General features: G+C 26.9%; 4 protein-coding genes across 5 annotated transcripts; 2 read left to right on the top strand and 2 right to left on the bottom strand.

Moving 5' to 3' along the window:
• Nucleotides 1-311: 311 nt before the first annotated feature.
• On the top strand, nucleotides 312-8,859 carry LOC127286978 (uncharacterized). Its single transcript, XM_051313648.1, has 19 exons — nucleotides 312-502; nucleotides 855-1,077; nucleotides 1,139-1,304; nucleotides 1,388-1,613; nucleotides 1,678-1,957; nucleotides 2,064-2,329; nucleotides 2,715-2,898; nucleotides 3,056-3,295; nucleotides 3,380-3,470; nucleotides 4,800-5,050; nucleotides 5,157-5,331; nucleotides 5,482-5,753; nucleotides 5,819-5,930; nucleotides 6,000-6,086; nucleotides 6,207-6,341; nucleotides 6,461-6,735; nucleotides 8,226-8,350; nucleotides 8,460-8,618; nucleotides 8,709-8,859. Exons 1-19 carry the CDS (start codon nucleotides 472-474, stop codon nucleotides 8,816-8,818), a joined length of 3,408 nt encoding a protein of 1,135 aa, XP_051169605.1. The 5' UTR covers nucleotides 312-471; the 3' UTR covers nucleotides 8,819-8,859.
• Nucleotides 8,860-10,471: 1,612 nt separating this feature from the next.
• LOC127286973 (isovaleryl-CoA dehydrogenase, mitochondrial-like) lies at nucleotides 10,472-16,895 on the top strand. Of its 2 annotated transcripts, XM_051313644.1 has the most exons (9): nucleotides 10,472-10,624; nucleotides 10,748-10,942; nucleotides 11,556-11,645; nucleotides 13,788-14,009; nucleotides 14,083-14,410; nucleotides 15,403-15,496; nucleotides 15,560-15,650; nucleotides 16,050-16,218; nucleotides 16,518-16,895. In XM_051313644.1, exons 2-9 carry the CDS (start codon nucleotides 10,823-10,825, stop codon nucleotides 16,649-16,651), a joined length of 1,248 nt encoding a protein of 415 aa, XP_051169601.1. In that variant the 5' UTR covers nucleotides 10,472-10,624; nucleotides 10,748-10,822; the 3' UTR covers nucleotides 16,652-16,895. The 2 variants fall into 2 exon arrangements, with proteins under 2 accessions (XP_051169601.1, XP_051169600.1); XM_051313643.1 differs by having other exon boundaries at nucleotides 10,472-10,942.
• A 185-nt stretch (nucleotides 16,896-17,080) lies between these two features.
• Nucleotides 17,081-20,885, bottom strand: LOC127286974 (uncharacterized). The gene is made up of 5 exons (XM_051313645.1): nucleotides 20,420-20,885; nucleotides 19,562-20,068; nucleotides 19,391-19,492; nucleotides 19,094-19,252; nucleotides 17,081-17,199 (listed from the first exon to the last, which is right to left on the bottom strand). The coding sequence occupies exons 1-5, from the start codon at nucleotides 20,699-20,701 to the stop codon at nucleotides 17,113-17,115; spliced, it is 1,137 nt and encodes a 378-aa protein (XP_051169602.1). The 5' UTR covers nucleotides 20,702-20,885; the 3' UTR covers nucleotides 17,081-17,112.
• A 1,440-nt stretch (nucleotides 20,886-22,325) lies between these two features.
• On the bottom strand, nucleotides 22,326-24,983 carry LOC127286975 (uncharacterized). Its single transcript, XM_051313646.1, has 6 exons — nucleotides 24,557-24,983; nucleotides 23,996-24,402; nucleotides 23,820-23,919; nucleotides 23,159-23,260; nucleotides 22,846-23,004; nucleotides 22,326-22,517 (listed from the first exon to the last, which is right to left on the bottom strand). Exons 1-6 carry the CDS (start codon nucleotides 24,842-24,844, stop codon nucleotides 22,452-22,454), a joined length of 1,122 nt encoding a protein of 373 aa, XP_051169603.1. The 5' UTR covers nucleotides 24,845-24,983; the 3' UTR covers nucleotides 22,326-22,451.
• Nucleotides 24,984-25,035: the final 52 nt, after the last annotated feature.

Genomic DNA, 25,035 nt, shown 5'->3' with positions numbered 1-25,035 from the left:
TTTTTATTTAATGAGGGTGAACTTAGAAATATATATTAATGAAATTTTATATAGAAATTAAATTAAATTAATATTCCTAAAATATAATTTTCCTAGGTTCAGCTAAAATTGTGCCTTTTTTCAGTTTCCTAATTATTATCATTTAGTTGCATTCCTCTAGATTTTTCATTTTTTTTTTTTTTTTTTTTGATAATGGAAAAAATGGTTTATGTTAAACTGCAATATTAATTTCCATCTTTAAAAATGAGGTTCATCGTTCTCTATTTCTCTTCTCTCCCACTCCTAGTTTCTCTTGAAAGAAATAAGAAAGTTTCTTCTTACCTTGATTCACAGAAGTCTATAGTATCATTCGGTATGGATTTTGGTGTAGGCTGATTTTTAAGTTAAAAAAGTTCCAAAAAAGAAATTTTATTTCTATAAAAAATAAAAAAAAAATGCTGTGATATTTCTGGTCCAATAAAAATTTACAATATGTATTTTATATTGATATTAACAATATGTGGTAAGTGAAAGTAAAATTAAAATACTAAAAAAATTCGTGGACACACATCTGTCATATTTAATAAATTTCCAAATTTATTAATATTTTCATTTATAATTAGGTAAAGTGCGAAAAAAAAAATAATTTACCGAAAGATTCTTACAGAAAATTGGTTTAAATAATTTTTTCTGCTATTTTGTTTTTATTGGAAATCATATTTTCATATTGTTTTTAATTATTTAGAATTTTCTATATAATTTCTACTGTTTATTTCTTTTCAAGAATGAATTTCTTTTCAAAATAAATTTTCAATAAATAAATTTATATTACAATAAATTAGATTTGAAAAATTTACTTAAAACATTTTTTATAGCCGCAACCGGAGATGCATTACGGTTAGCGGCATACATTTCTTCAGGGGGTCTTCATGGGGAAATTCATTTTCAACCGGGAAATGTTGAAAATGTGAAAATTCGTTTTTCTCTTAAAACAACACTTCAATATCCAGATCAGTTGTGGGAATGGTATATCACTGAATTTCCGGTCGATTATACCGGTACCAATGATCGTTGTGGTGAACAAAATCTAGGAAAAAGGTATTTATATTTACATTATAAATAATAATAATTAACAATTATAAATATGTTTTAATTTTAGTGTAATAGACTTAACTGAATTATTGGGTCCATTACAAATGCCTGGTAATGAAACAAATTCAATTGAAGTACCTGGACTTAGTTTCACTGGAGAAAAAGGACTTTGGGGTAAAGGTTTAATTCTAAAAGAAGCCTATAGTCCTCGAATTATTTGCGCTTCTATAACGGTATAAAAATTTTAATCAATTAAATATATAAATGAGAATTTAATTTTTGCCTAGCAAAAATAATTCAATTTTTAATTGAATAGGTAATGAATAAAAATTCAGAAAAAGTTGCTGAGGCACGTTTTCATGGACCCATTGCTGGATCTATATGGTTTCGTTGGTTGGGTGGACAGACTGGTGAAAATTTAACTGAAACAATAATTAATACAAATTTACATCGCGTTGATCAATTAACATCAACTGCACTCGATTTTACGGAACATCATTGGAAAATTTATGTCACAGATATTTTTGAACCTGGCAGTAAAGGTAGGATATTACAAGAGAATCAATATATTAAATATTATTTTAATATTTTTTTTTTTAATTACAGATAAAAGTAATTGCAATATTCTTCAAACAATTTTTGATCCAGACAACATAGGAGTGAATAAATCAATTGGCGATATTGATGTACGATTGGGAAAAATTAAAATTGCTAAAGATATTTTTAAACGAAAGAAAACTTTTTACAGAGATTCAAAACTCGATCTGCTACCAAATTATTTTATAGGATCACATCGATTATTATATTTGGTCATTTTTCAATCGACACACAGTGATTCTTTTTTAGCTTGTGCCAAAATTCAATATCGCAAACCAATTGTGGCCAAGTATGTAAAATACAGAAAAATATTTCTTCTTTTTTATAGTAAACAAAAAATTATTATCATTTAAATGAAATGAATATTAATGTATTTATTTTTAATTACATTAAAGGGCAATTATCAACTCACAAGGTATTAAAGGAGAGGTTACATTCAAGCAAGATTCTCCATTTGTACCAACTTGGTTGAATATCTCATTGAATCCAATAAATGATTTGGAAACAAGATTGAGATACGAGACGAAAATTGCAGCTTATAAAATTCATGAATTACCTGAAGAACCTGCAAAATTTTTAGAACAAGTTGGTGAATCTTGTACAACCACTAAGAAAATGTATGATCCAATGAATATTGACAAAAACGCTGTTCCACCACCTGGTAAAATTATCTTTAGACCTTTATTAAAATAATTTTTTTTTTCTATATAGTTCGGTTAAAGTACGTTTTATGTTTAGCTACTTTGAATTAATTTAATTACATTAAATTTATTCAAGTTTAATGATAATAAAGTAACACTCGAATGTACACTAAGAAAAATATGCTCTTGAATCAACAGCATTTCTGACAAAGGCATAAAAATTATTGATTCAAAAGCATATATATGCTATAGAATTTGTAAAATATTATACAGATTCTATAGCATATGCTTCAGAATTAATGAGTTTTATGCCTTTAGCCGAAATGATGTTGATTCAATAGCATATTTTTCTCAGTGTAGACGATTATTTAATGCTTCTGATACTGATTTTTAAATAACGATCAGGTTTTGGGACTCAAGATCAATACTGCATTGGTGATTTATCAGGCAAACTTCAAGGTAGAAAAGAAGGATCAATGCATTTTGACATTCTTGAGGGAAGTGCCAAATTAAGCGGACTTTATTGGGATACTAATCTTCCTCTTTCTGGATCACATAGTGTTATACATCGATCACTTGTTCTTCATAAGTACGTCTATTTTATTATAACTTTCAGTTGATAATTTCATTAATCTTTCTCATCTATTCTTTAAACAAATTCCCTGTTTTCTACTTCTTTAATTCTCAACCTTCTATATCCTTTATCAACAATCTTAATACCTAATTCCTATATATAATTTATTCAGATACAATGAGACTGACAATAAAAGTATAATTCCTTGGATCTGTTCGACTATTCTTCTTCAATCATTGAAAAATTCTGGTCCACTCTCATTGACAACAGCTCAAGTGATATTTCGATATCCCTTAGTTGGGAGAATCATTTTTCGTCAACCAACTGATGAACCCGAAATGGATACTACAATTTTGATAGAAAATCTAGTTCACGCTGATGGTACATCTTTGAATAATTCCGCTGATCACAGGTATTTTATTAAAAAAAAAAATAATATTTCTACAGAAATTGTTTTTTCAATTGTAAATTAATTTAATCTTTTAAAATTATTTAGATGGATGATTCATGATTTACCACCAGGTAAAGATTATTACAATTGGACAGGTAGATGTCTTAGTGTTGGTGCACCCTTCAATCCACATAAGGTTGTTGAAATTATTTAATTTTATCACAATTTGATCAAAATCAATTTGAAATTATTATATATGGACAGGTCCACGCCATTTCAATATATCATAGAGTTTGAACTCTTCGATTTTTTTCAAAAAAAACTACTTCCTTTTACAAAAATTTTAAACCTAGTCCGATCGTGAGGAAACAATTTTTTCAATATTTTCAACAAAATTTTAAATTATGGAAATTTTGAATTTTTTGAAAATATCTCCTGTTTTGTTTTATACTACGTACTTTTATGTATTTTGATACGCTGATTACGAAAATCATTGTGACAATAGACAAAAATTTAATTTCCATGTTGAAAACCATAAATTTTAGGACTTTTTTATGGTTTTTACCATAAAAAGCAAATTTTTGGCTATTGTCACAATGATTTTCGTAATCAGCGCATCAAAATACATAAAAGTACGTAGTATAAAACAAAATCGGAGATATTTTCAAAAAATTCAAAATTTCGAAAATTAAAAAAAATTTTGAAAACATTGAAAAATTTGTTTCCCCACGATCGGACTAGGCTTAAAATTTTTTTAAAAGGAAGTAGTTTATTTTGAAAATTTTTTGAAAAAAATCAAAGTATACAAATATTTTTAAAAACAAGATTTTAACCTAAATTTTAATTTTATAATTTTTTGCATGAAATTTTTGAAAAGTTGAGTTAAAAAAACACATTTTGGAAAAAAAAACTTTTACAATTGATGCATTTTTATCGATGCTGAAGTACGCAATGTCAACGATTAGAAATAAATTTTTATTTAACACGGAAAATTATAAAATTCTTTAAATAAAAAATTAGTTTTTTTATAATTTATTGATTAATAAAAACAACAAGAAATATTTTTTTAGGCAAAAAGTTATAGAATTGTTCATTTTAAAAAATTATTTTTTTAAAACGTTTATCATAAAAACGTTGCATACTTCAGCTTCGTCATTTTTAAGGAAATTCTGAGAATTCAAAAAAAAAAAAAAAAAATGATTAAAATTCTCTAATTTTGAAAAATTCATATCTCGTAAGGCGTCTTGATGAAAGAAATTTGAAAAAAATCATGAATCTCTTTTTTGGAGGGTACAAAATGGTAAAAAAAATTTGAGCCAAATCAAAGAGGTCAAAATCGACGATATATTGGTTTGGCATGGACCTTCCCATATATACTGACAACTGTTAAATCAGCAGTGAAATTTTAATTTAATAATTTTTCAAAACTGATTCTACAATAAATTTAAAGAAGTAAAAATATTAATACTTAAAACTTTTTAAAATAATTATTATAAATTTAGTAAATTATAATTGATAATTTTAGATAGAATGGGGTTTGAATCAACCAAATCAATGTTCCGCTAGTGAGATAACTCTTTGTAAATTAGGAGATTTAACAAGACACGGAAACTTGGACATTGCAGGAAGAAAGAGTGTCGCATCTCAATTAACAAGAAAATTATTTACTGATAGTGCTATTTATTTATCAGGACCAAATAGTATTATAGGAAAAAGTTTAGTTATTTATGATGATCATGGACCAAAGGCAAGAGGAGAAAGACTTGCTTGTTCGATGTAAATAGAAAGCAAAACATAATTTTTCTTTTTTTAATTAAAATTTTTAAAAATCGTATAATACACTTTAAAGACAGAAATTAAATACAATTTTTCATTTTTACAGAATCAGTAGAGTATATAGAAGAAAAGCTGTGGTTAAAAATTGGTTTAGTAATAGTGAGCCTAAGACTGCAGGAGGAAAATTAGAATTTATACAACAAAATGAATATGATTTAACGGACGTTGAAGTAAATTTAGAAGGTTTATCAAAAATAATGAGTGGATATCATATTCATATGGTGGGTAACGAGTTTTTTAATTTTTGTTTTTTTACGCATTTTATGGGTTTAGCAGATTTTACACTTCTTTCGTAAAACAATAACTAATAATAATATTAATAATAATAATAATTGATACTTCGAATTTTTAAACTCTATAAATTTTTTTAGACGCCTATTGAAATGGATTTGGAATTTCCCTGTGAAGAGTCATCCCTTTACGGTCACTGGAATCCTTTAAAAGTCGATCCTAAAAATATACCTCTCTCGGAAACTGGTACAACTGATCATTATGAAATGGGAGATTTAAGTGGAAAATTCGGCACTTTAGATAATAGAAATAAATACATTACTACTTATAATGATACAATGTTACCATTATTTGGTCCAAGAAATATTTTAGGTCGGAGTGTAGTAATTCACAAAAAGGAGAAAAATTTGAGGTATTTATTTTTATATGAATATTAAAGCAAGCAAAATCATTTATTTTATAATTTTCTTGTATCAGATGGTCTTGTGCTACAATTGAAAGAGGATATGCTCCTTCGGAAGCACGAGAATTGAGAGCTATTGCATCTTTTCATCATCCACAAGGTTTCGCATATGGTTATATAAGAATGGTAAAAATTAAATTTTTTTAGTTATTTCACTTATTTAAGAAGTTATTTAACTCTTTTAGTTTTATTTAGACTCAACTTATATACAGAGATAATAGTCAAAGTGAAACGACTATTGAAGTTAAATTAAGACATCCTGGTGAGAATGATCGAAATATTGTGAGTAAATTCTGCTAAAAATTTATTTAATAAATATTAATTTTATGCTTTTTTTTTAAATTTTAATATGTTTCATATGTTAATTAAATTTAAATATTTATTTATAATTTATATTTCTAGACAAGAAATCATAATTGGGCAATTTATGTGAATCCCGTTGGAGTTGATGCATCTGTGAAAATAAAAGACACTAGATGTGTGGCCGCTGGTTACATATGGAATCCATATTTTACTCAACTAGCAGATCCATTAAATGTAAGAACTGATTTTTTAATTTATATTGTAAAAATAATCTAATTTTGAAATTAAAATTTCGATACTGAAATATCTATACAAATTCACCTAGAAATGACGTTAGCCATTCTCCTTTTCAGGAAGATTTATATAGACAAGAATGCGGTGCCGATCTACCATTGAGATGTTATGTAGGAGATATTTCCGCTCGTTTGGGACCAATTGATATAGGACTTGAAAGGCGTGTTTTCACTGATTCAAACTTTCCTTTAGAAGGCACTGTTTCAGCTATGGGAAAGTCGATTGTTATTATGGAAAAAGATTTTGGAAGCACTCGTTTTGCATGTGCAAATATTGAACCAGATCATGACATTGTCAAATATATTAATATAAAGAGACCACCACGTTTTGTTGTGTAAGTTATCTAATCATCTTCGTTCATTAAGGGCAAGTCCAACATGTGAAATGTAAACAAACATGAAATGTAAACAAACCATGCACATTTTTTCGCACTTCTCATTTGTGTAGAAAATAAAAATTTGTCGTTTTCTTTATGAAAATGGTAAATCAATGTATTAAACTAGGTAACTATACTTCTTTTAACAACTTTTCTGAACAAATAAGTATAATTATAATAAAATGAAAAGTACACTGAATTAGCAATTTTTTCAAGGTTTCGAAAAAAACCATTTGAGTATATCTGAGGCACGGACGTTGAGCACCTAGGTGGGAGACAGAGTGGAGCCATTGGATGGACACATCTTGGAAAGGGTAAAATTATGAAATTTTACCCCTTCTCTCACTTTCTCCCACCTAGGTCCTCAACGTCCGTGCTTTAGATATACTCGAATGCTTCAATTTTTCGTAACCTTGAAAAAATTGATATTTCAGTGTACTTTTCATTTCATTATAATTATACTTATTTGTTCATATAATTAGTTAAATTAAGTATAGTTACCTAGTATAATATATCAATTTACCATTTTCACAAAGAAATTAACAAATTTTTATTTTCTATTCAAATGAAAAATGCCAAAAAATGGGCATGATTTGTTTAGATTTTGAACAGTTTTTTCGCACTTCTAATTTCAATAGAAAATAAAAATTTGTTATTTTCTTTGTGAAAATGGTGAATTAATATATTATACTAGGTAACTATACTTCTTTTAACAACTTTTCTGAACAAATAAGTATAATTATAATAAAATGAAAAGTACACTGAATTAGTAATTTTCTCATATTTTTTCGCAGTTCTCATTTGAATAAAAAGTAAAAATTTGTCGTTTTCTTTGTAAAAATGGTAAATTTATATATTAGACTAGGTAACTATACTTAATTTAACTAATTATATGAACAAATAAGTATAATTATAATGAAATGAAAAGTACACTGAAATATCAATTTTTTCAAGGTTACGAAAAATTGAAGCATTCGAGTATATCTGAAGCACGGACGTTGAGGACCTAGGTGGGAGAAAGTGAGAGAAGGGGTAAAATTTCATAATTTTACCCTTTCCAAGATGTGTCCGTCCAATGGCTCCACTCTGTCTCCCACCTAGGTGCTCAACGTCCGTGCCTCAGATATACTCAAATGGTTTTTTTTTTCGAAACCTTGAAAAAATTGCTAATTCAGTGTACTTTTCATTTCATTATAATTGTACTTATTTTTTCATATAATTAGTTAAATAAAGTATAGTTACCAAGTTTAATACATTAATTTACCATTTTCATAAAAAAACGCCAAATTTTTATTTTTTACACAAATGAGAAATGCGAAAAAATGAGCATGGTTTGTTTACATTTCACATGTTGGACATACCCTTAAAATGTTTAAAATTGATATCTACATTTTTTCAAGTAATGAAAATATAATTTTTTTTTTTAAATTATTTTAATTTTCAATTAGAGCTCAATTTTTGGAAACTGTGAGAGAAGTGATGGGAGTTCCTGACTGGATGCTTTCTGTCGATAGTAGAAAAACAAAAATACTCCACAATGGAGGATGTATACAATTTTTATTACACTTTAGAGGTGATTATTATTTATAATGTATTTAACATTGTTTATTATCTTTTTAGTGGATACACTATTTACTTAATTTAAATAATTATTCTTTTAATTTCGTATTTTATTTTCCTAGGCCCTATTGCAAATAAATTAGATCAAGACTTTGGTAAATTAATATCAACTGGCAAATTGGAAACTGCTAGTTTGTACATTCCAGGATATGTGCCGAAAAAGAGAAAGGGTTCTTTTGGTTATAAACAGTGTGGATTTCGTGATCCTAATGAAAAAAAAAGTATTTCACTAAACTTTTACTTTATTATATATGAATATAATATTAGATAATAAATAAAAAAAAACTTTTAATATTTTTTTTATTTTTCAGATACCAATTATTTCTTCCAAAGTGATGCTTCTACGGTACGATCGCGCTTAGTTATAATTTTTATTAGTTCGTTACTAACGTGCGTACAGTTTAAAACAATTATCTTATAACAGTTTCATATTTTTATAAATATACATTTTTACATTACTAATGCCTTTCTTATTATTTAATCATTTTCTTTGTTTTTCTATTTTTAAAATTAACTGAAAATTTAAAACTTTTAAGTTCAATTAAATTTTTTATAAATTCTTGAATATATTTTTTGCTTTTCACTTTTTTGAAAAATATAAAAAAGTAGTACATGCATATATCTACCTATATTACAAAAAGATATCGCCGCCAACGCCGCCGCTGTTCCAAGACTCTGAATATAGCTTCGCGCGCCAACCTCTACCCCCCTCCTCTCTTCCCCTCCTTTTCCCCTCCCCCACCCTAAATTTAAAGGTTAAGATCGTTTCAAGACTTTGAATATAGCCGCAAGTCCCCCCTCCCTTCTCTTCAACCCCCCTTCTCTGGACTTGCGACTATATTCAGAGTCTTGGAACAGCGGCGGCGGCGTTGGCGGCGATATCTTTTTGTAATATAGGTAGATATATACAGGTTGTTCCAAAAGTATGGAAACTTGCAAATATTTCGAAAAGTACGAATTTTTGTAAAAAATGTTCAAGACAAAAGTTGTTCCAAACAAAAAGATGTACATTTCTGAAACCAAAAAATTGGGCCCGGAGCCCAATGTTGGGACCTACAATGAAAAAAGTGGTTTTCTTAAATCGGACCACTAATTTTCAGTATCAAATTCGTAATCCCCATGAAATTCTACGTTCAGACATGTGGTATAAGTGCCCAAAATATTGGTCCCAATTCAAGATATTGGGTCCAAAATTTATCAACAGATAAATAAATTTTAAAAAATCGTATCTTGGAGGGATTTTGAGATCACAGGATTAGAAATTGGAAACTAATTTTCAAATTGGGCATAGAGCCCAATGTAAGAAACCGCCGCCCAATGTGATGCCCACAGTAAAAAAAATTAGTTGTCTTAAATAAAACCCATTAATTTTCAGTATCCAATTCGTAATCGTTATGAAATTCTGGGTTTAGACTTGTAGTACAAAAGCCAAAAAATATTGGGCCCTCACATTGGGCTGCAGAATCTTACATTGGGCTCTATGCTCAATTTCTAATCCTGTGATCTCAAAATCCCTCCAAGATACGATTTTTTAAAATTTATTTATCTGTTGATAAATTTTGGACCCAATATCTTGAATTGGGACCAATATTTTGGGCACTTATACCACATGTCTGAACGTAGAATTTCATGGGGATTACGAATTTGATACTGAAAATTAGTGGTCCGATTTAAGAAAACCACTTTTTTCATTGTAGGTCCCAACATTGGGCTCCGGGCCCAATTTTTTGGTTTCAAAAATGTACATCTTTTTGTTTGGAACAACTTTTGTCTTGAACATTTTTTACAAAAATTCGTACTTTTCGAGATATTTGCAAGTTTCCATACTTTTGGAACACCCTGTATACATATAAAATATAAAAATAAATAAAAAGTTTGAATAAAATCGGAAAAACCTGTCCATAAAATATCAATAGATTTAGTAATTTTTACCTATGAATTATAGGAACGTGACACAAAATTATTATTGAAAAAAATGTATGATAAATATGATAGGACTCAATGAAGCGCATTTTTTGATAATAGAAATACAGAAGAAAGAGAATACGCAAGAATGGGAGATAGTGAAAAGGAGGGAGAATTTGAATAGCGGGAGAATAGCATTAGTCCACGCATTAGTCCCATTAGTTCGCGCTCCACATGCCATGTGGCAACATAATTTTTTATAACGTTTTACGTCAAAAACTCGACTAAATTGCTGTGATTGAAGGAGGAAGTGTGCGTAAAAGTACGATTTTCCCTCCTTTTCAGCACTAGTGCTTAAAAGAGTGCAATTTAGTTGAGTTTTTAACCTAAGGTGTTATATAAAAAATCTTTTTCTCATTTCGCAACTTGTTTTCATTATAAAAAGTTCAGAAAAACTAAAAAAAACTAAAAAAACCATTTATTACTGATTATTCTAATATAATAGAGTGATTCGACAAAAATGATTTTACGTGTTCAATCTGGTGTGTTAAAAACAATTGTTCGGAGCAATGTTCGTTCATTATCTCAGTTTTACAGCATCAATGATAATGCATTTGGATTTAATGAACAACAAAAGGAGGTCTATTTTTTAAAATCAAAAACTATTTTTTTATTATAATTAAAAATGAAATAAAGATCTTTCATTAAAATATGTAAAATTTAATTTACAATTTTTAACCTGATGTTAATTTAATTTAAAACATAATTAAATTTTTTTTTAATAAAATTTATTTTATTCAAGTATGTAATCGAAATTATTGGTTTAAATACATAGTTTATTTAATTCAAATAAAAATTATTTGGTGCAAGTAAATATTTATTTGATAATAGTCAAGCAATCGATTATTTAAATTCAATAAATTTTATTTTCAGTGATTTTTAATAAAATTAATTATAACTGATTTATTGGAAGTCGATAAAACAGTTAAATGACGTGATAATTCACTGATTCAAAAAAATAATTTTTATAAATTCTAAAAATTTTTTCTAAAAATTTTTAAAAGAAAAACTTTTATTTTTATTAATTAAATAAGTCAAACAAACTTTCAGTTTTTTTAACTTGGTAAAAGTCTCACATTTTTTCACTTAAAAAAATTTACGGAATATAGAATTCTGAAAAATTTGTTAAATAGTTTTACTTTAAGAAATGAGTTTAAAATCTTATATCCAATTTTGTTTTATTAAATTTTTAGTTGCGAAACTTGACTTTCAACTTTGCACAGAAGGAACTCACTCCAAAAGCCGCGGAAATGGACAAAACAAATAATTTTGATGATATGAGGGTATGTACATGAAGTAATAAATTTTTTTAGTATAAATTAAAAAAAAAAATTTAAACGGTCGTATACATAGTTAAAATTTATTGAATAATCCCTGGCAGACCGCGCAAATCGAATATGCTAACTGAATTCGGTTTAATATTCAGTTTGACGTCAAAAGTAACATAAAGATCAGTAAAAAGTGGTAAAAACAATGACTGTAAATATTTTACCTTGTCAGATAAAGAATAGTAAAAGTTAAGGAAAAAAATTGTTTCTTTTATGGAAAATTTTATTTTTCCAAAAAAATATAAATGGATATCTTCCTATTTGTTAAAAATTGTAAAACGCAAGGACAAGTTCAACTTTTTATCAAAAGTTTTTGTTATTCTAAAAAAAAACTCCAAGTAACTATCTATCATATTTATTATATTTTTTTCGTTATCTACACGTGAAAATTTATTTATTTTAAAATACTTAAACTTGTCGTATTTTACCTTGTCAGATAAAGAATTATGTAAAAATGAAGGAAAAAATAGTTTTTCTATGAAAAATTTTATTTTGCGAAAAAATGTATGAAACTCGATTTTTATTTCGACTCGCAATATAATTTTTCTTGCATTTTATTCGTAAAAATACACCTGAATACTGTCTAGATAGCACGTAAGCTTGCAGCAACCTTGCGACAAGCTTCAAATGTCCCACCTGACCGAACCTTACACTGCAATCTTTCGGTAAGCTTACCATGCAAGCGTGGGTCAGGTGGGACATTTGAAACTTGCATTAGGCTTGCCGCAGGGTTGCTGCAAGCTTTCGTGCCATCTGGGTGAATTTTATCTTCCTAGGTTAAAAATTGTAAAACTCAAGGCGAAGTTCTACTTTTTTTTGAAAAAGTTTTCGTTATTCTAAAAAAAACTCAAATAAAGTAACTACCTCACGGTGCGCCAGAAAGAGGTTTAAATAAAAATTATTATGATTCTTAGATGAATAAAAAACATTTATCAATAGGTTTTAAAATCAGTTTACGTGTCCAATTTTAAAAAAAATTGAGTCTTAATATAAAAATAGTATTTTATGGGGAACCAAGATTTATTTAATGTATATATTTGTATAGATAATATAGATGTTTTAGATTTGTGTTCATATAATTTTATTAACATTGAAGATATTTTCTTGTTTCGTTTTTATATTTATGCATTAAGAGTGTCGAACGGTATCTGAAATTCTTTTGCAAGAAGAGAGTTTTAATTATATCACTCTGAAGGTGAAATAATATTGATTTTAAAATACTTTTTTCTCGAAACACGGACACTTTTTACAAAATCATACAAAATACTTATCTTATAAGTTTCCTAAATCCAAAAGACTGTACGAATCCATAGAAAAACGCAATTGCAAAACGAAAAGTAGGAAAGTAATCTAATTAAAGCTGCGACTTTGTGCTCCCTGCATGCTTCTGCCATCTGACGGCGGCAGGAGGTAATGTACCTGTCATTATAATATTTTCTTACTTTTTGTTTTGCAATCGCATTTTTGTATGGATTCGTGCAATCTTTCGGATTTAGGAAATTTATAAGAAAAGAATCTTTGGCTACTTTTGTAAAAAGTGCCCGTCTTTCGAGAAAAAAGTATTTTAAAATTAATGTTTATTAATAAATTTTGATTCCCCATGAAACACTGTTTTTTTATAAAAACGCAATTTTTCTTAAATCGGGCACGTAAACTGATTTTAAAACCTATTGAGAAATGTTTTTTATTCATATAAGAATCATAATTAAAAATAATTTTTAAGGGACAACTCATTTTTATTTAAACCTCCTTCCGGCGCGCCATGACCTATCATATTTGTTATTATATTTTTTCTGTAAACTATATTATTATTAAACGCTAATTAAAGTCACCCCTATTAAAAATCTCAGTACGAGATTTTGTACAAGAAAATGTTCAAGAACTTGTTCCTATTTATATCTATTTATTACTAAACAATAATTGGTTTTACCATTTTTTACTGATTTTTTGAGATTTTTGCCCTACAAACCGAATGTCAACCGAATTCGGTCAGCATCCGGTTTCGGTGATCCGCCAGGGAAGTTATATAATAAAATAAATAAATAAATGCGAATAAATATATATATATATATATATATTTTTTTTTTTTATTTAAAGCCATTTTGGAAGGAAATGGGTAAACTGGGTTTTCATGGAATAACTGCGAAACCGGAATATGGCGGAACTGGAGGAACTTATTTAGATCACGTGATTGTTACAGAAGAAATTGCTAGGGCCTGCGCGGGTGTGGGTCTTAGCTATGGAGCTCATTCAAATTTATGTTTGAATCAAATTCATAGACACGGTACTGAAGAACAGAAACACAAATATTTACCAAAGGTAATTGAGTCCCGTACAGAAAAAAAGGTTGTTATGTTTGTTAGTGTTTTAAATATTTTACTATCTTCTAAAGCTCTGTAGTGGTGAACATGTGGGAGCTTTGGCAATGTCAGAAGCGGGTTCAGGCTCAGATGTGGTTTCAATGAAATTAAAGGCTGAGAAAAAGGGTGATTACTACATTTTAAATGGAAACAAATTTTGGATTACAAATGGACCAGACGCTGACACTCTAGTTGTTTATGCAAAAACTGACATGAATTGTGCAAAACCACAGCATGGAATTACGACTTTTATTGTGGAAAAAGGAACTCCTGGTTTTAGCACTGGACAAAAACTCGATAAATTAGGAATGAGGGGTCCAAAAACCTCGGAATTAATTTTTGAGGATTGTAAAATTCCTGGTGAGTTAATGCATTTTTTTCTCTTTTAATAAAATAAAAGATTCAAAATTATTCAAACGAAATTGAATTAAATTGAAATTGAAATTATTTCAAATTATTTGTTATACATATTCTAAAAACGTTTATGTTTGCTCAAATAACGTGCTGAAAATATTTCCCTCAAGAATAGTGATTTAAGGGGGGGGGGGGGGGGTAAGGTTAATTCCATGAAAAAAATGCATATTTTTACGAATTTTTTTTGGCTATACAGAAAGAGTTAATATATTTATTAAATTTTTATATAATAGTACAACATTTGAACAGTATTTCACCAAAGTTTCATTGCAAAATATTGAGAATTGATCGAGTGACAGTACATTTCCTCTGGCTCCCAAAAAAAAGTTATTTTGCGATGTTCACTGTAACTCGCAATAGAATCATCTAAAACAAAAGAATCAAAATGGATTTGTTAAAGGAGATATTTTTCTAGGGATACCTGGGAAGGTTTTTTTTTTTATTTTTGAATATTTTGTATCACTTTGAAGCCAAAACCCGGCTGATTTTTTATAGAGAAAATCGGGTTTTTGGCTTCAAAGTGCTACAAAAAATTCAAAAATAAAAAAAAAAAACCCTCCCAGGGATCCCTAGAAAAACATCTCCTTTAACAAATCCATTTTGATTCTTTTGTTTTAGATGATTCTATTGCGAGTTACAGTGAACACCGCAAAATAACTTTTTTTTTGGGAGCCAGAGGAAATGTACTGTCACTCGATCAATTCTCAATATTTTGCAATATGAAACTTTGGTGAAATACTGTTCAAATGTTGTACTATTATATAAAAATTTAATAAATATATTAACTCTTTCTGTATAGCCAAAAAAAATTCGTAAAAATATGCATTTTTTTCATGAAAATACCTTACCCCCCCCCCCTTAAGAATTCGAAAAAAATAAAAATATAATCAATTTATTGAAATTGTCAAAAGATTTTGTTTGTAAAATTATTTTTTTAGCTAGTAATATTTTGGGTCAATTAAATAAAGGAGTTTATGTTTTGATGAGTGGATTGGACTTGGAACGACTTATTTTATCAGCTATTTCTATCGGGTAAGATGATAAATTATTTTTAATTTAGTTGAAAACAAATTTAATGAAGCTTCTTTGTTCTAGAATTATGCAAGCATGTTGTGATGTTGCGTTTAATTATGCACACGAGCGAAAACAATTTGGTAAACCAATTGCAGAATTTCAAATGATTCAGGTACATAATTTGCAAATATATAAAATCATATTTACAAGAATAAAAGATGGATCGCAATCTATGAATGTGTGACGAATTCGTTGCACATTCGTTACACATTCGTATTTTATGGAAATAATTTGAAAAATTAATGAAAATTGGTGAAAAAAATTACTAATTTAATAATTGTACAACTTAATTTAACCCAAAAAGTGCAAAAACCAATCATTTAATAGTTCATTTATTATATTCAATACCATTTATCATCAATTTTCATTAATTTTTAACATTATTTCCACAAACTACGAATGTTCTACAAATGTGCAACAAGTTCGTCGCATATTTATAGTTTGCGACCCGGCAGGAATCCTGAATATATGAAATTCAAACAAATGAACTTAAAAAAATTACTATTTTCAGGAAAAACTTGCAAATATGCATATGGCTTTGTCCACCAGTAGAAGTTATACATATACTGTTGCAAGGGCATGTGATGCAGGTTATGTTGATCGAAAAGATTGTGCTGCAGTTATCACATATGGGTCCGAATATTCAACAAAAGTAGCTCTTGATGCTATACAAATTTTAGGTTATTAATTATTATATCAAATAAATTTATATTGAATATTATACTTTGAACAGGAGAAATTATAAATAGAATATAATCTTTTTTTTTCCATACTGGAAAAATTTTGGTTCAGTAGCTGTCCTAAACGAAAAATTTCTACATTCAATAAGCTATTTATACTTACAATATTTACCAATGGTAAATACTCATGATGAGTTTTATATAAGTGAAGTTAACTGAATATACAAATTTTCGACAAGGATTGCTGCTGCACCAAAATTTTTTCAGTGGCTTAAAAAAATAATTTTAAATATTTTCAGGTGGAAATGGATATATTAATGATTTCCCAACAGGAAGATATTTAAGAGATGCAAAATTATTAGAAATTGGTGCGGGTACATCGGAAATCCGAAGAATGGTTATCAGCCGTGCAATAGCTGAAAATTATATGTAATTAATTGTTATTTAGGTACTAAATTTATATTTTTGGATTTTTGGATAGGTTCAAACGTATTTTGAGCGGTATTGCTTAGAATTCGCTTAACTTCGTTTAGAGTGAAAATTGATCGATAAATTGTTAAAAAAAAATTTTTTACTGTATTTTTTTTATCAAAAGCAAAACTCTTATTTGTTAAACGAAAATATTGGTCAAAAAATGCTTTCCCAGTTAAAATAAATGAAACAAAATTTTATCAATATTTATTACTATATAATAACTTGAAGAGCTACAATATTCAGTTTACATATAATAGAAATATATGCCGATACAAAAAAGCTAAATAATCAATTGACAAATTCTATAAAGAACATTTTTTACAAATAATTTCTTTAAGATGTGAGAATTCTTAAAATTCTTTATACTATATATCAGTCTTATGTGAATCTATCCAAAGACTAGGTATTATCCCTGAAAATTTATTGCATGGATTTAAAATCGGGTTTCTCATTCATATTCACTAAAATTTTGACGGCAACAAGATAAGATGCTACATTAGAAAGATACTGCAATAATCGAAAAATAATTTATTTTTATTTAATTTAAATTAGGTAAGGTAAATGCACTAGTAATCGTCATCTTAAGCCGCATTGACAACTTTAATTGTGTATTAAACAATGTTAAACGATATTTCCAAACTAATAATTAATATTTAAGAATAAATTAAAGTCTAAAGAAGCATAATTAACTCTTGTTTTTTTAAAATAGTATTATTGTTAATAATTATTTATAAATAAAGTTCGTAACATGCAAATGTTACGGCAAGGATGAAAATTAATTGCCTTAGTGATCGTCAAGTAAAAGCATTAGTAATCGGCAGTAATATTAAGATATAAAAACAAACTTTTTAAATTGATTTTCTTATATATTATAGTATAATTATAGCAATTCACAGTTAGAAAAATCTGTATTAAAATTAATATATTGTATATATGAAGCAAATATGCAATACTAGAAATGAAATTTAATATACATTTACATTCAATTTAAGGTTATGTGACTGTTAGGTATGTAATGTTAATTTTCAGTAACTTTTCTGCGATTTTTATGCCTTTTATTATATTTATTTAACAATATATCAATATTTTCGTACTTCATAACCATTCTTTATCATATTTTAATTTCCTCCACAAAATTTCATCTTAGTCCATTCAGCATTTTACGAGATAAGTTACGGACAAATTAAAATTACAGACCTAACAGTCACATGACCTTAATATACTATACTTTTCTATAATAAATAAATAAGTATAAAATTTTTAAAAAATAAATAAAATAAATAATTTGAAAAAAAGAAAAAAATTATAAAAAATATGAAATTATAAACAAATTTTTAATATAATAAAACATATTTAACATTAACAAAAATATTTTTCTTAATTTAATTTTTAATTAAATTTAATAATACTTCTTTTTAAATTAATTAACTAAGAAATACTACACAAAACCTACATGTTTTAGTTTTCGACAGCTTCCTGCTTTAGTTATCGTCATAAAAGAAAATATAAAATAACTTTCATTTCATCCAATTTTCAGTTGACGATAACTAAAATCTATTAATATTATAATATACAAAATTTATTTTTACATTGAAAACAAAGGTTTTTAACATCACTCAATAAAAAAGTCAGTTGTTTATGTACTTAAAAATTTTTAGTTATCGTCATCTCTGACGATTACTGACACACGATGAATTTAGAGTTTTAGTTATCGTTTTCCTTAATAATAAAATAAAAATTTAAATATTAATTTATTTTTTTCAATCCATCAATAGTAGTTTCATTACTTTATGATAAAAACATAAGCTTAACTTTCAATTCACTTTACACTACTAAGTTAAGCAGAAGCTGCCTAAGCAGAACTTTAAGAAATGCCGAAGATCTATTCAGTACGTGGCCTTGTCACGAAAAAATATATTTTTTTAATTAAAAATTTACTATTTACAGGACGAATTTGTATCCTTTCGATAACAAAAGGTTTTATTTTATTAAAACACAATTAATAACACAAGAAAGTTACACCGATCTTATTTTTTACAATATAATGTACTAGCTGCCGATAACTAATGCACTGACGATTACTGGTGCATTTACCTTACTTATTTTTTTAATCATTTCAAAAATAATTATTTAGATTGGGTTTGTGGGAATTTTTGGGACAAAGAAAATTTGAAGAAAATCAGTTACATTTAGTTACTTTTTCCACTCTTCCAATAATTTGAAAAAAAAATAATCTACATATTACAATAATGGAAGAGAAAAGTATCTATCATCATTTGTTTTGATACATAAAAATAATAGTTAATATTGTTTTCTGCAATGACTCATAATTATTTGCAACTAACTAAATTTCTAATAATAATACTACTAATTATACATTCAAAATGATAAAAATATTTACGTTCGCATAATAGGATAAAGACAAAGTTGGCATAATTCCTCCTATTTTCATTGTTACTGGCTTCTGTGATCTTCTAATAACAATCATTCTTAATTTTACTGATTTTGGCGAAAGTCCAATCCATGATGAATTATAAATTTCCATTCCAATGTTGCATGACTAATAATAAAAGAATCATAAATGTCAACTATTAATTTGAAATTTTTTTTGGATTTATGATAAATGTCTAAATATATTTATAAATTAATTAATTTGAAGAATATTAGATGATTATTTCTTAAGCATATTTTTTATTACCATAAAGATTACATATTCAGCTGACCAGGACGATACGAATAATAATCCACATCCAGCACAAACAATAACTACAGATTGTATTTTTATGATTATTGCTTCTGGCTAGCGTAAACGTAATATATTAATTCTTTACATATTAAAAAAATTAAATCATACTCTCTGTATACTTACTGTAAAAATATGTATACCACCAAAAATCATTCCGGCCGTTGCAACCGATATGGTTGTAAAAATGAGAAAACAAACAGTTTTCATAATTTCATCTGCAAAACTCAATAATTTTTGGTGCTTTTTAATACATAAACAAAATTCTTTTTCATCTTTGGCAAATCTAAAATCTTGAGATAACAAATCAAATCTTGCTGCAACGAACCATAAAAGATATCCCACTAAACATTCAATGCTCATAGCAGCTGAAACTTGAAAGCCACATAATGTTTGATGTGCATAAATAATATATTTAATTGATTTTGAATCTAATGAAAAAGGATATTTGGCATCGGTTGGAAAACGTGATGACATGTATAAGGGGCCTAGTATAACTACCAAGGATCCCATATAATTGGAAATTGTGAAAAAGGTATGTAACATTCCATACTTATTTGTATAATTTTGCATTGTTTCTCTTTCTCTTTTATTTGTTTGACTTAAAAAATGTGATATTTCCTTTAAAATATACTGGAAAAATGAAAATATTTATAAATAATTCTTTGTTTTATAAAGGATAACATTTTTTATTAGTGACACCATACCACTTCTCAGATTATAATATATAAAATACACTGAAAAAAAAATTTATTTTATTCAAATACTCGATTACTTGAGTATTATCAAATAAATATTTACTTGAACCAAATAATTTTTATTTGAATCAATAATTTCTGTATTTGAAACAAATACCATATTTAACTGATTCAAATAATAATTATTTGATATACAAATAAATATTTATTTGATAATAGTCAAGTAGTCGAGTATTTGAATCAAATAAATTTTTTTTTCAATGTACAATATAATTAATTAAGCAACCTGCAAACGATAGCGATGAATTCTGCAGATGACGATTTTACTTGCAAGAAGAGAAACTCCACAAGAAATAAACATGGAATTTAACATTACAAGTGAATTTCCACGATCTTGATAAACTGAACATAAAAGTGGAATTAGTAGGCAAAATGCAGAAATAAATGCCAATAATGATAGGACATCACGAATAAAAATTTCTAATTTGCTCGCATTTAATAATGGTGGCCAACAACAAGTTAGCAGAATACTAAATTTTGAGAATAACAAAGAAGTTTCTGGCGACATTTAGAATTTCATTATAAATAATTAATTTTTTAAAAGTAATTATACAATCACAATAATGGACAAATATTAAAGCACAATTATCATAATCATTGTATATTATAAAATATTTTCCTATCCTTTTTTTTTCTTTTGAAAGAAAAAGTATTCTACAATTTTAATTAATGGAACAATAATAATAAAATAAATATATATATTTAAAAATGTTTTATGTAAGAAAATACAAGTTGAAAAGATAAAACTAAACTGAATGGGAAGATCAATAATAATGAAAGGGTAAATGTGTTTCTATCATTGTGTAACAATTTATCAGTGAAATATAATTTCTAGAAAATGGTGAATATAAAATTCACTAAATATAAAACATTCGTTTCCTGTTTTCTTGAAAGATAATTATACCTTGTATGATGCGTGCGATCTCCCCTTGTTCGTTATTGAATAATAAATAATGAAAGCTAGTTAAGCCTTCTAAAGAAATTTTTTTTTTTACAAAACTCGTGTTAAAATATAATGTTTAAGAAATTACTGAAAAATGATAGATTGTTATTTGTATTTTTTACTATCTTAAATTCATTTTGGTCAACAAATTTAAAAAAAGGTTTCGATATAGGATTCGAATGGCAAAGAAGCAAAGTTAGAATAGTAATATAACTTTATTTTGATTCTGATGTTTTTTGTGAGTAAGAAATTTGGATAAAAATTTAAATACGGAAATATTTATTTAAAACGAGAGGCAAATAACTTGTGAATTAAGGTTTACACTTGTGTTGAATATCTTGAATTACATGAATTAACTGAAGTATTGTGAATTATCATTTTGAATTACTTTGAATTATCTTTAACTAAATTACGTATATAAATTATTTGAAGTATCGTGAATTATTTTGAACTTTGAAGTAGGTGTACACCAAATTTTTTAGTTATACTTGTTTTGCGGATTCCAATCCGCTAGAATATAATGGTTTGCAAATGCTGCAAAATGCGGTTTTACCTTGATTTTCTCAATGGGCAAATATTCTTGAATAAATCTTTACCAGAGGAATCGTCGGACTACCTAATTTTTTAGTTATATTTACCCATCGATTTAAAAATGTTAATTAATAATGCCCCTTTAAAATAAACCTGATTTATATTTAGATAGTTTGCTGTTTATAAAATAGTTGCACTTTTACTATAAATATCTTTAAAAATAATTTTTATTCAAAAATAAATTTGTAATTAATAATATTAATTTTTACATGTATGCTACTGAAAACTTTAATTTTTTAAGTTTTTAAAACAGTTATTCACTCCATCAAGTTAGGAGTAGCTTATAGTAATTTAGAGTCTTTATCTGCAGTAAAAAGATAGTGTGGGGTCGCTCTTTTTAAGAAAAGAAAATCATATTTTTCAGAATCTATTAATTACACAAACAATTTTTTAGAAAATTTTATTTAAGATTAAAAATAATAATTATGATCACAGAAAATTAAAAGGCATTAAAATAAATTGCAATGCTTATTATTTTAATCCAATTTTGCTTATTTTAATACCAAAATGGATTATTTTAAGCAAAATTGGATTAAAATAATAAGCGTTGCAGCTTGTTTTAATGCCTTTTAATTTTCTTTGATATTGCAACTTTTTGGAAGGTATATTTTAATTTAAAATTTCAGTAATTTTAACCTGTAAAACACAGATATTTTTCTACACTCGTAGGTATTACATTTACACGAATGGAATTACTAAAATTAATTAATATTTTTAATTTACATTATGTCATTGCTTTCATTATTACAATTCTTAGTGTTGCGAGGTATGAAAAAACTTTGGAAACAAACTGTAAAAAAATAGTTTGTAAAATTAAAAGTATAGAAACTATTAAGATTTAATGAAAATGAGCTTTACATACACGAATTTTGAAATAATAGTGAGATTTAAGTTAATGAAATGATCATGAATTGTAAAAATGATCCCATGTTCCTTCTCAAGAATCCAGTAATTATGAGAATACGCAAATATGGTATTAAAAAAATCTAAATGTCGAAAATAAGCAATTAATGCGAAATAAATATTTGTCTGCTCTAATGCATATTTTTAATTAAATGCTTATGTAATTCTTGAACGGTTCTAAAATGATATTTAGAATAATATATTTTTGTACTTACTTGAAAAAAATAAGGTAGAGATAAAGTTGGAAGTATACCTGCAATATTTACTGTAATTGGTTTTTGTGACATTTTAAAAATAAGAATCCAACATTTCAAAAGCTTTGGTGGTAAACCAATCCAAGAAGAATCAAAAGCAGCAGTTCCTATTTCAGAAGTCTAAAAAAGCATAAATTAACGTAAGTTTTATAACTTACAAGTTTTTTTTTATATAAATACGAATACAAATTTTTTAAGGAGCAAAAGAAAATGTTTTAATTAGTACCCAATCTTAATTAAACTAATAGGATTATGTAAATAATATATATAATACTGTTAATATCAGATGTTCGGCAGGCCAAGCGGTTAAAAAAACAAGGACTCCAGCGGAACATACAAGAAATGCAAATTGAGCTTTAATCATCAGAGATTCCGGCTGGAAATATATTAAGGTAATTTCAAGTGAAAATGATTTGTATGATGAATTACGCGCGGAATTTGTTCAAATTTTTCACAAAATTTCGATTGAAATTTCCGTTGCGTTTTGAAATGTTTTTTCGTACGAGTTGAGTGCGAATTTTCAAATGGAAATATCCTTTTCAAAAACCTGGAAAATAATGAATGATGGTTTTTTTTGAGGTCTCAAAATTCGAATTTAATGTTTATTATTGAATATCTATTATGGTTAAAAAGATGAAAAAATGTTCATACGGATTTCCGCATGAAAAATCCAGCCGATTTTGGTGCAAAAATAAGAAAAGTTTCATTTAAGATTCGTAATTCGTATAAAATTTCGTACGAAAAAACGTTTCAAAACGCTATATGAATTCCAATCAAAATTTCGCCGGAAATCTGTATGAATTTCGCATGAAAATCCGAAAGTCATACGAATCATATATTTCCGTCTAAGATGTAGCATTTATTATTATATAAAAGTTGCACATTTCTAAATTATTATTTATGTATCTTTTCTATTAAGATATAGCAAAACTTACGGTAAAAAATAGAACACTAGCAAACACAATACCAATTGTTGCTGTAAACACTGTTGAAAATACTACGCCTCGTATTGCTATTCTTAGAGTTTTTGCATAGCTATACAATATATATGTAACGTAAATTATACAAATTTAAATAACTATAAATTTTAGAATGTTAAAAAAGTATTTACATGAGCAGATGTTGATGTTGACGTATTCGTAAATAAACATCGCTTTCACTTTGAATATTTTGAAAATTTTTGGCTAAAATTCTAAATCTTGCTGCAGTAAACCAAAGTAGGGAAGCACACAAACAATCGATTGCCATTCCTGATACAACTTGAAAGGTAACACTACTTTGATGAATATAAATAATGAACCTTCTGAACCTTGAATTTATTAAAAAAGGATATTTGGCATCAGTTGGTAGAGGCGTTGACAATAAGAAAGGGCCAATGACAAAAATTAACGCGGTCAAGAAACCAGAAAAGGACAATGACAAATGTAAAACAGCATGCTTTTTTAAATAGTAATCAATAACTTTTCTCTCCGCTCTATTGGCTTCTTTTAAAAATTTTAACAATTCTTGAAGCAGAATCTAAAATAAAAGTAATCTAATACTACTTTTTTGTAATACATATTCTAAAGTAATAATTGCAGTAGTATTAAGATAATACTGAAGCAATATTTTAACTTACAGTAAGATATTTATTGAAAAACAGAAAAGGTGAATTTGACAAAAAGAGTTAAACCTTAAAACGATGGCGTTGAAATCTGCAAACGAAAATCTTCATGGCGACTTGTAACACGGGACAGGCAAGACAAATTGATTTTGTCATAATTAATCGATTACTCCAATCTTGATATACAGAGGAACATAATGGAAACAGTAAAAAGAGACTCGATAAAAAAGAAAGACAACACAAAGTATCGTACAACAATAATTTTAATTTTGAAACTTGATTCAAAGGTGGCCAACATAATGTCAAGCATGTACCAATTTTTGTAAATTGTAAAAGAAATTCAGGTGAAATTTTCATTTTAAATAATACTATTTTGTTTATGAAAGAAAAATTCTTTATAAGATTTAACAACAGAAATTGGATATTTTAAATATACTATTACAATGATTATAATTTTTAAATGTTGGATAAATAAATTATTATATAGTGGAATCTAAACGAGGAAATAAACAGACTGTTCGACTTATTATAAATTATCTAGAATATTG

Source organism: Leptopilina boulardi, unplaced genomic scaffold (genome assembly GCF_019393585.1).
Source record: "Leptopilina boulardi isolate dan_hultmark-lab unplaced genomic scaffold, ZJU_Lbou_2.1 LbouV2_366, whole genome shotgun sequence".
NCBI classification, from domain to species: Eukaryota; Metazoa; Arthropoda; class Insecta; order Hymenoptera; family Figitidae; genus Leptopilina; species Leptopilina boulardi.
The sequence above is the reverse complement of the archived record's forward strand: the minus strand, read 5'-3'. Positions and strand labels throughout refer to the sequence as shown.

Bases quoted from the DNA above. Each gene is read 5' to 3' on its own strand.
- LOC127286974 (XM_051313645.1), bottom strand. From the start codon at position 20,701: ATGTCGCCAGAAACTTCTTTGTTATTCTCAAAATTTAGTATTCTGCTA. The intron at 19,493-19,561 runs GTAAGTATACAG...CGTTTACGCTAG, and splicing joins GTGGTATACATATTTTTACA to CCAGAAGCAATAATCATAAA. The intron at 19,253-19,390 runs GTAATAAAAAAT...TTTTATTATTAG, and splicing joins CTGAATATGTAATCTTTATG to TCATGCAACATTGGAATGGA.
- LOC127286978 (XM_051313648.1), top strand. From the start codon at position 472: ATGTATTTTATATTGATATTAACAATATGTG. The intron at 1,958-2,063 runs GTATGTAAAATA...ATTACATTAAAG, and splicing joins CGCAAACCAATTGTGGCCAA to GGCAATTATCAACTCACAAG. The intron at 8,351-8,459 runs GTGATTATTATT...TTATTTTCCTAG, and splicing joins ATTTTTATTACACTTTAGAG to GCCCTATTGCAAATAAATTA.
- LOC127286973 (XM_051313644.1), top strand. From the start codon at position 10,823: ATGATTTTACGTGTTCAATCTGGTGTGTTAAAAACAATTGTTCGGAGC. The intron at 14,010-14,082 runs GTAATTGAGTCC...TATCTTCTAAAG, and splicing joins AACACAAATATTTACCAAAG to CTCTGTAGTGGTGAACATGT. The intron at 14,411-15,402 runs GTGAGTTAATGC...TTATTTTTTTAG, and splicing joins TGAGGATTGTAAAATTCCTG to CTAGTAATATTTTGGGTCAA.
- LOC127286975 (XM_051313646.1), bottom strand. From the start codon at position 24,844: ATGAAAATTTCACCTGAATTTCTTTTACAATTTACAAAAATTGGTACA. The intron at 24,403-24,556 runs GTTTAACTCTTT...CTTTTATTTTAG, and splicing joins TTCAACGCCATCGTTTTAAG to ATTCTGCTTCAAGAATTGTT. The intron at 22,518-22,845 runs GTAAGTACAAAA...ATTTTTTTACAG, and splicing joins CTCTACCTTATTTTTTTCAA to TTTGTTTCCAAAGTTTTTTC.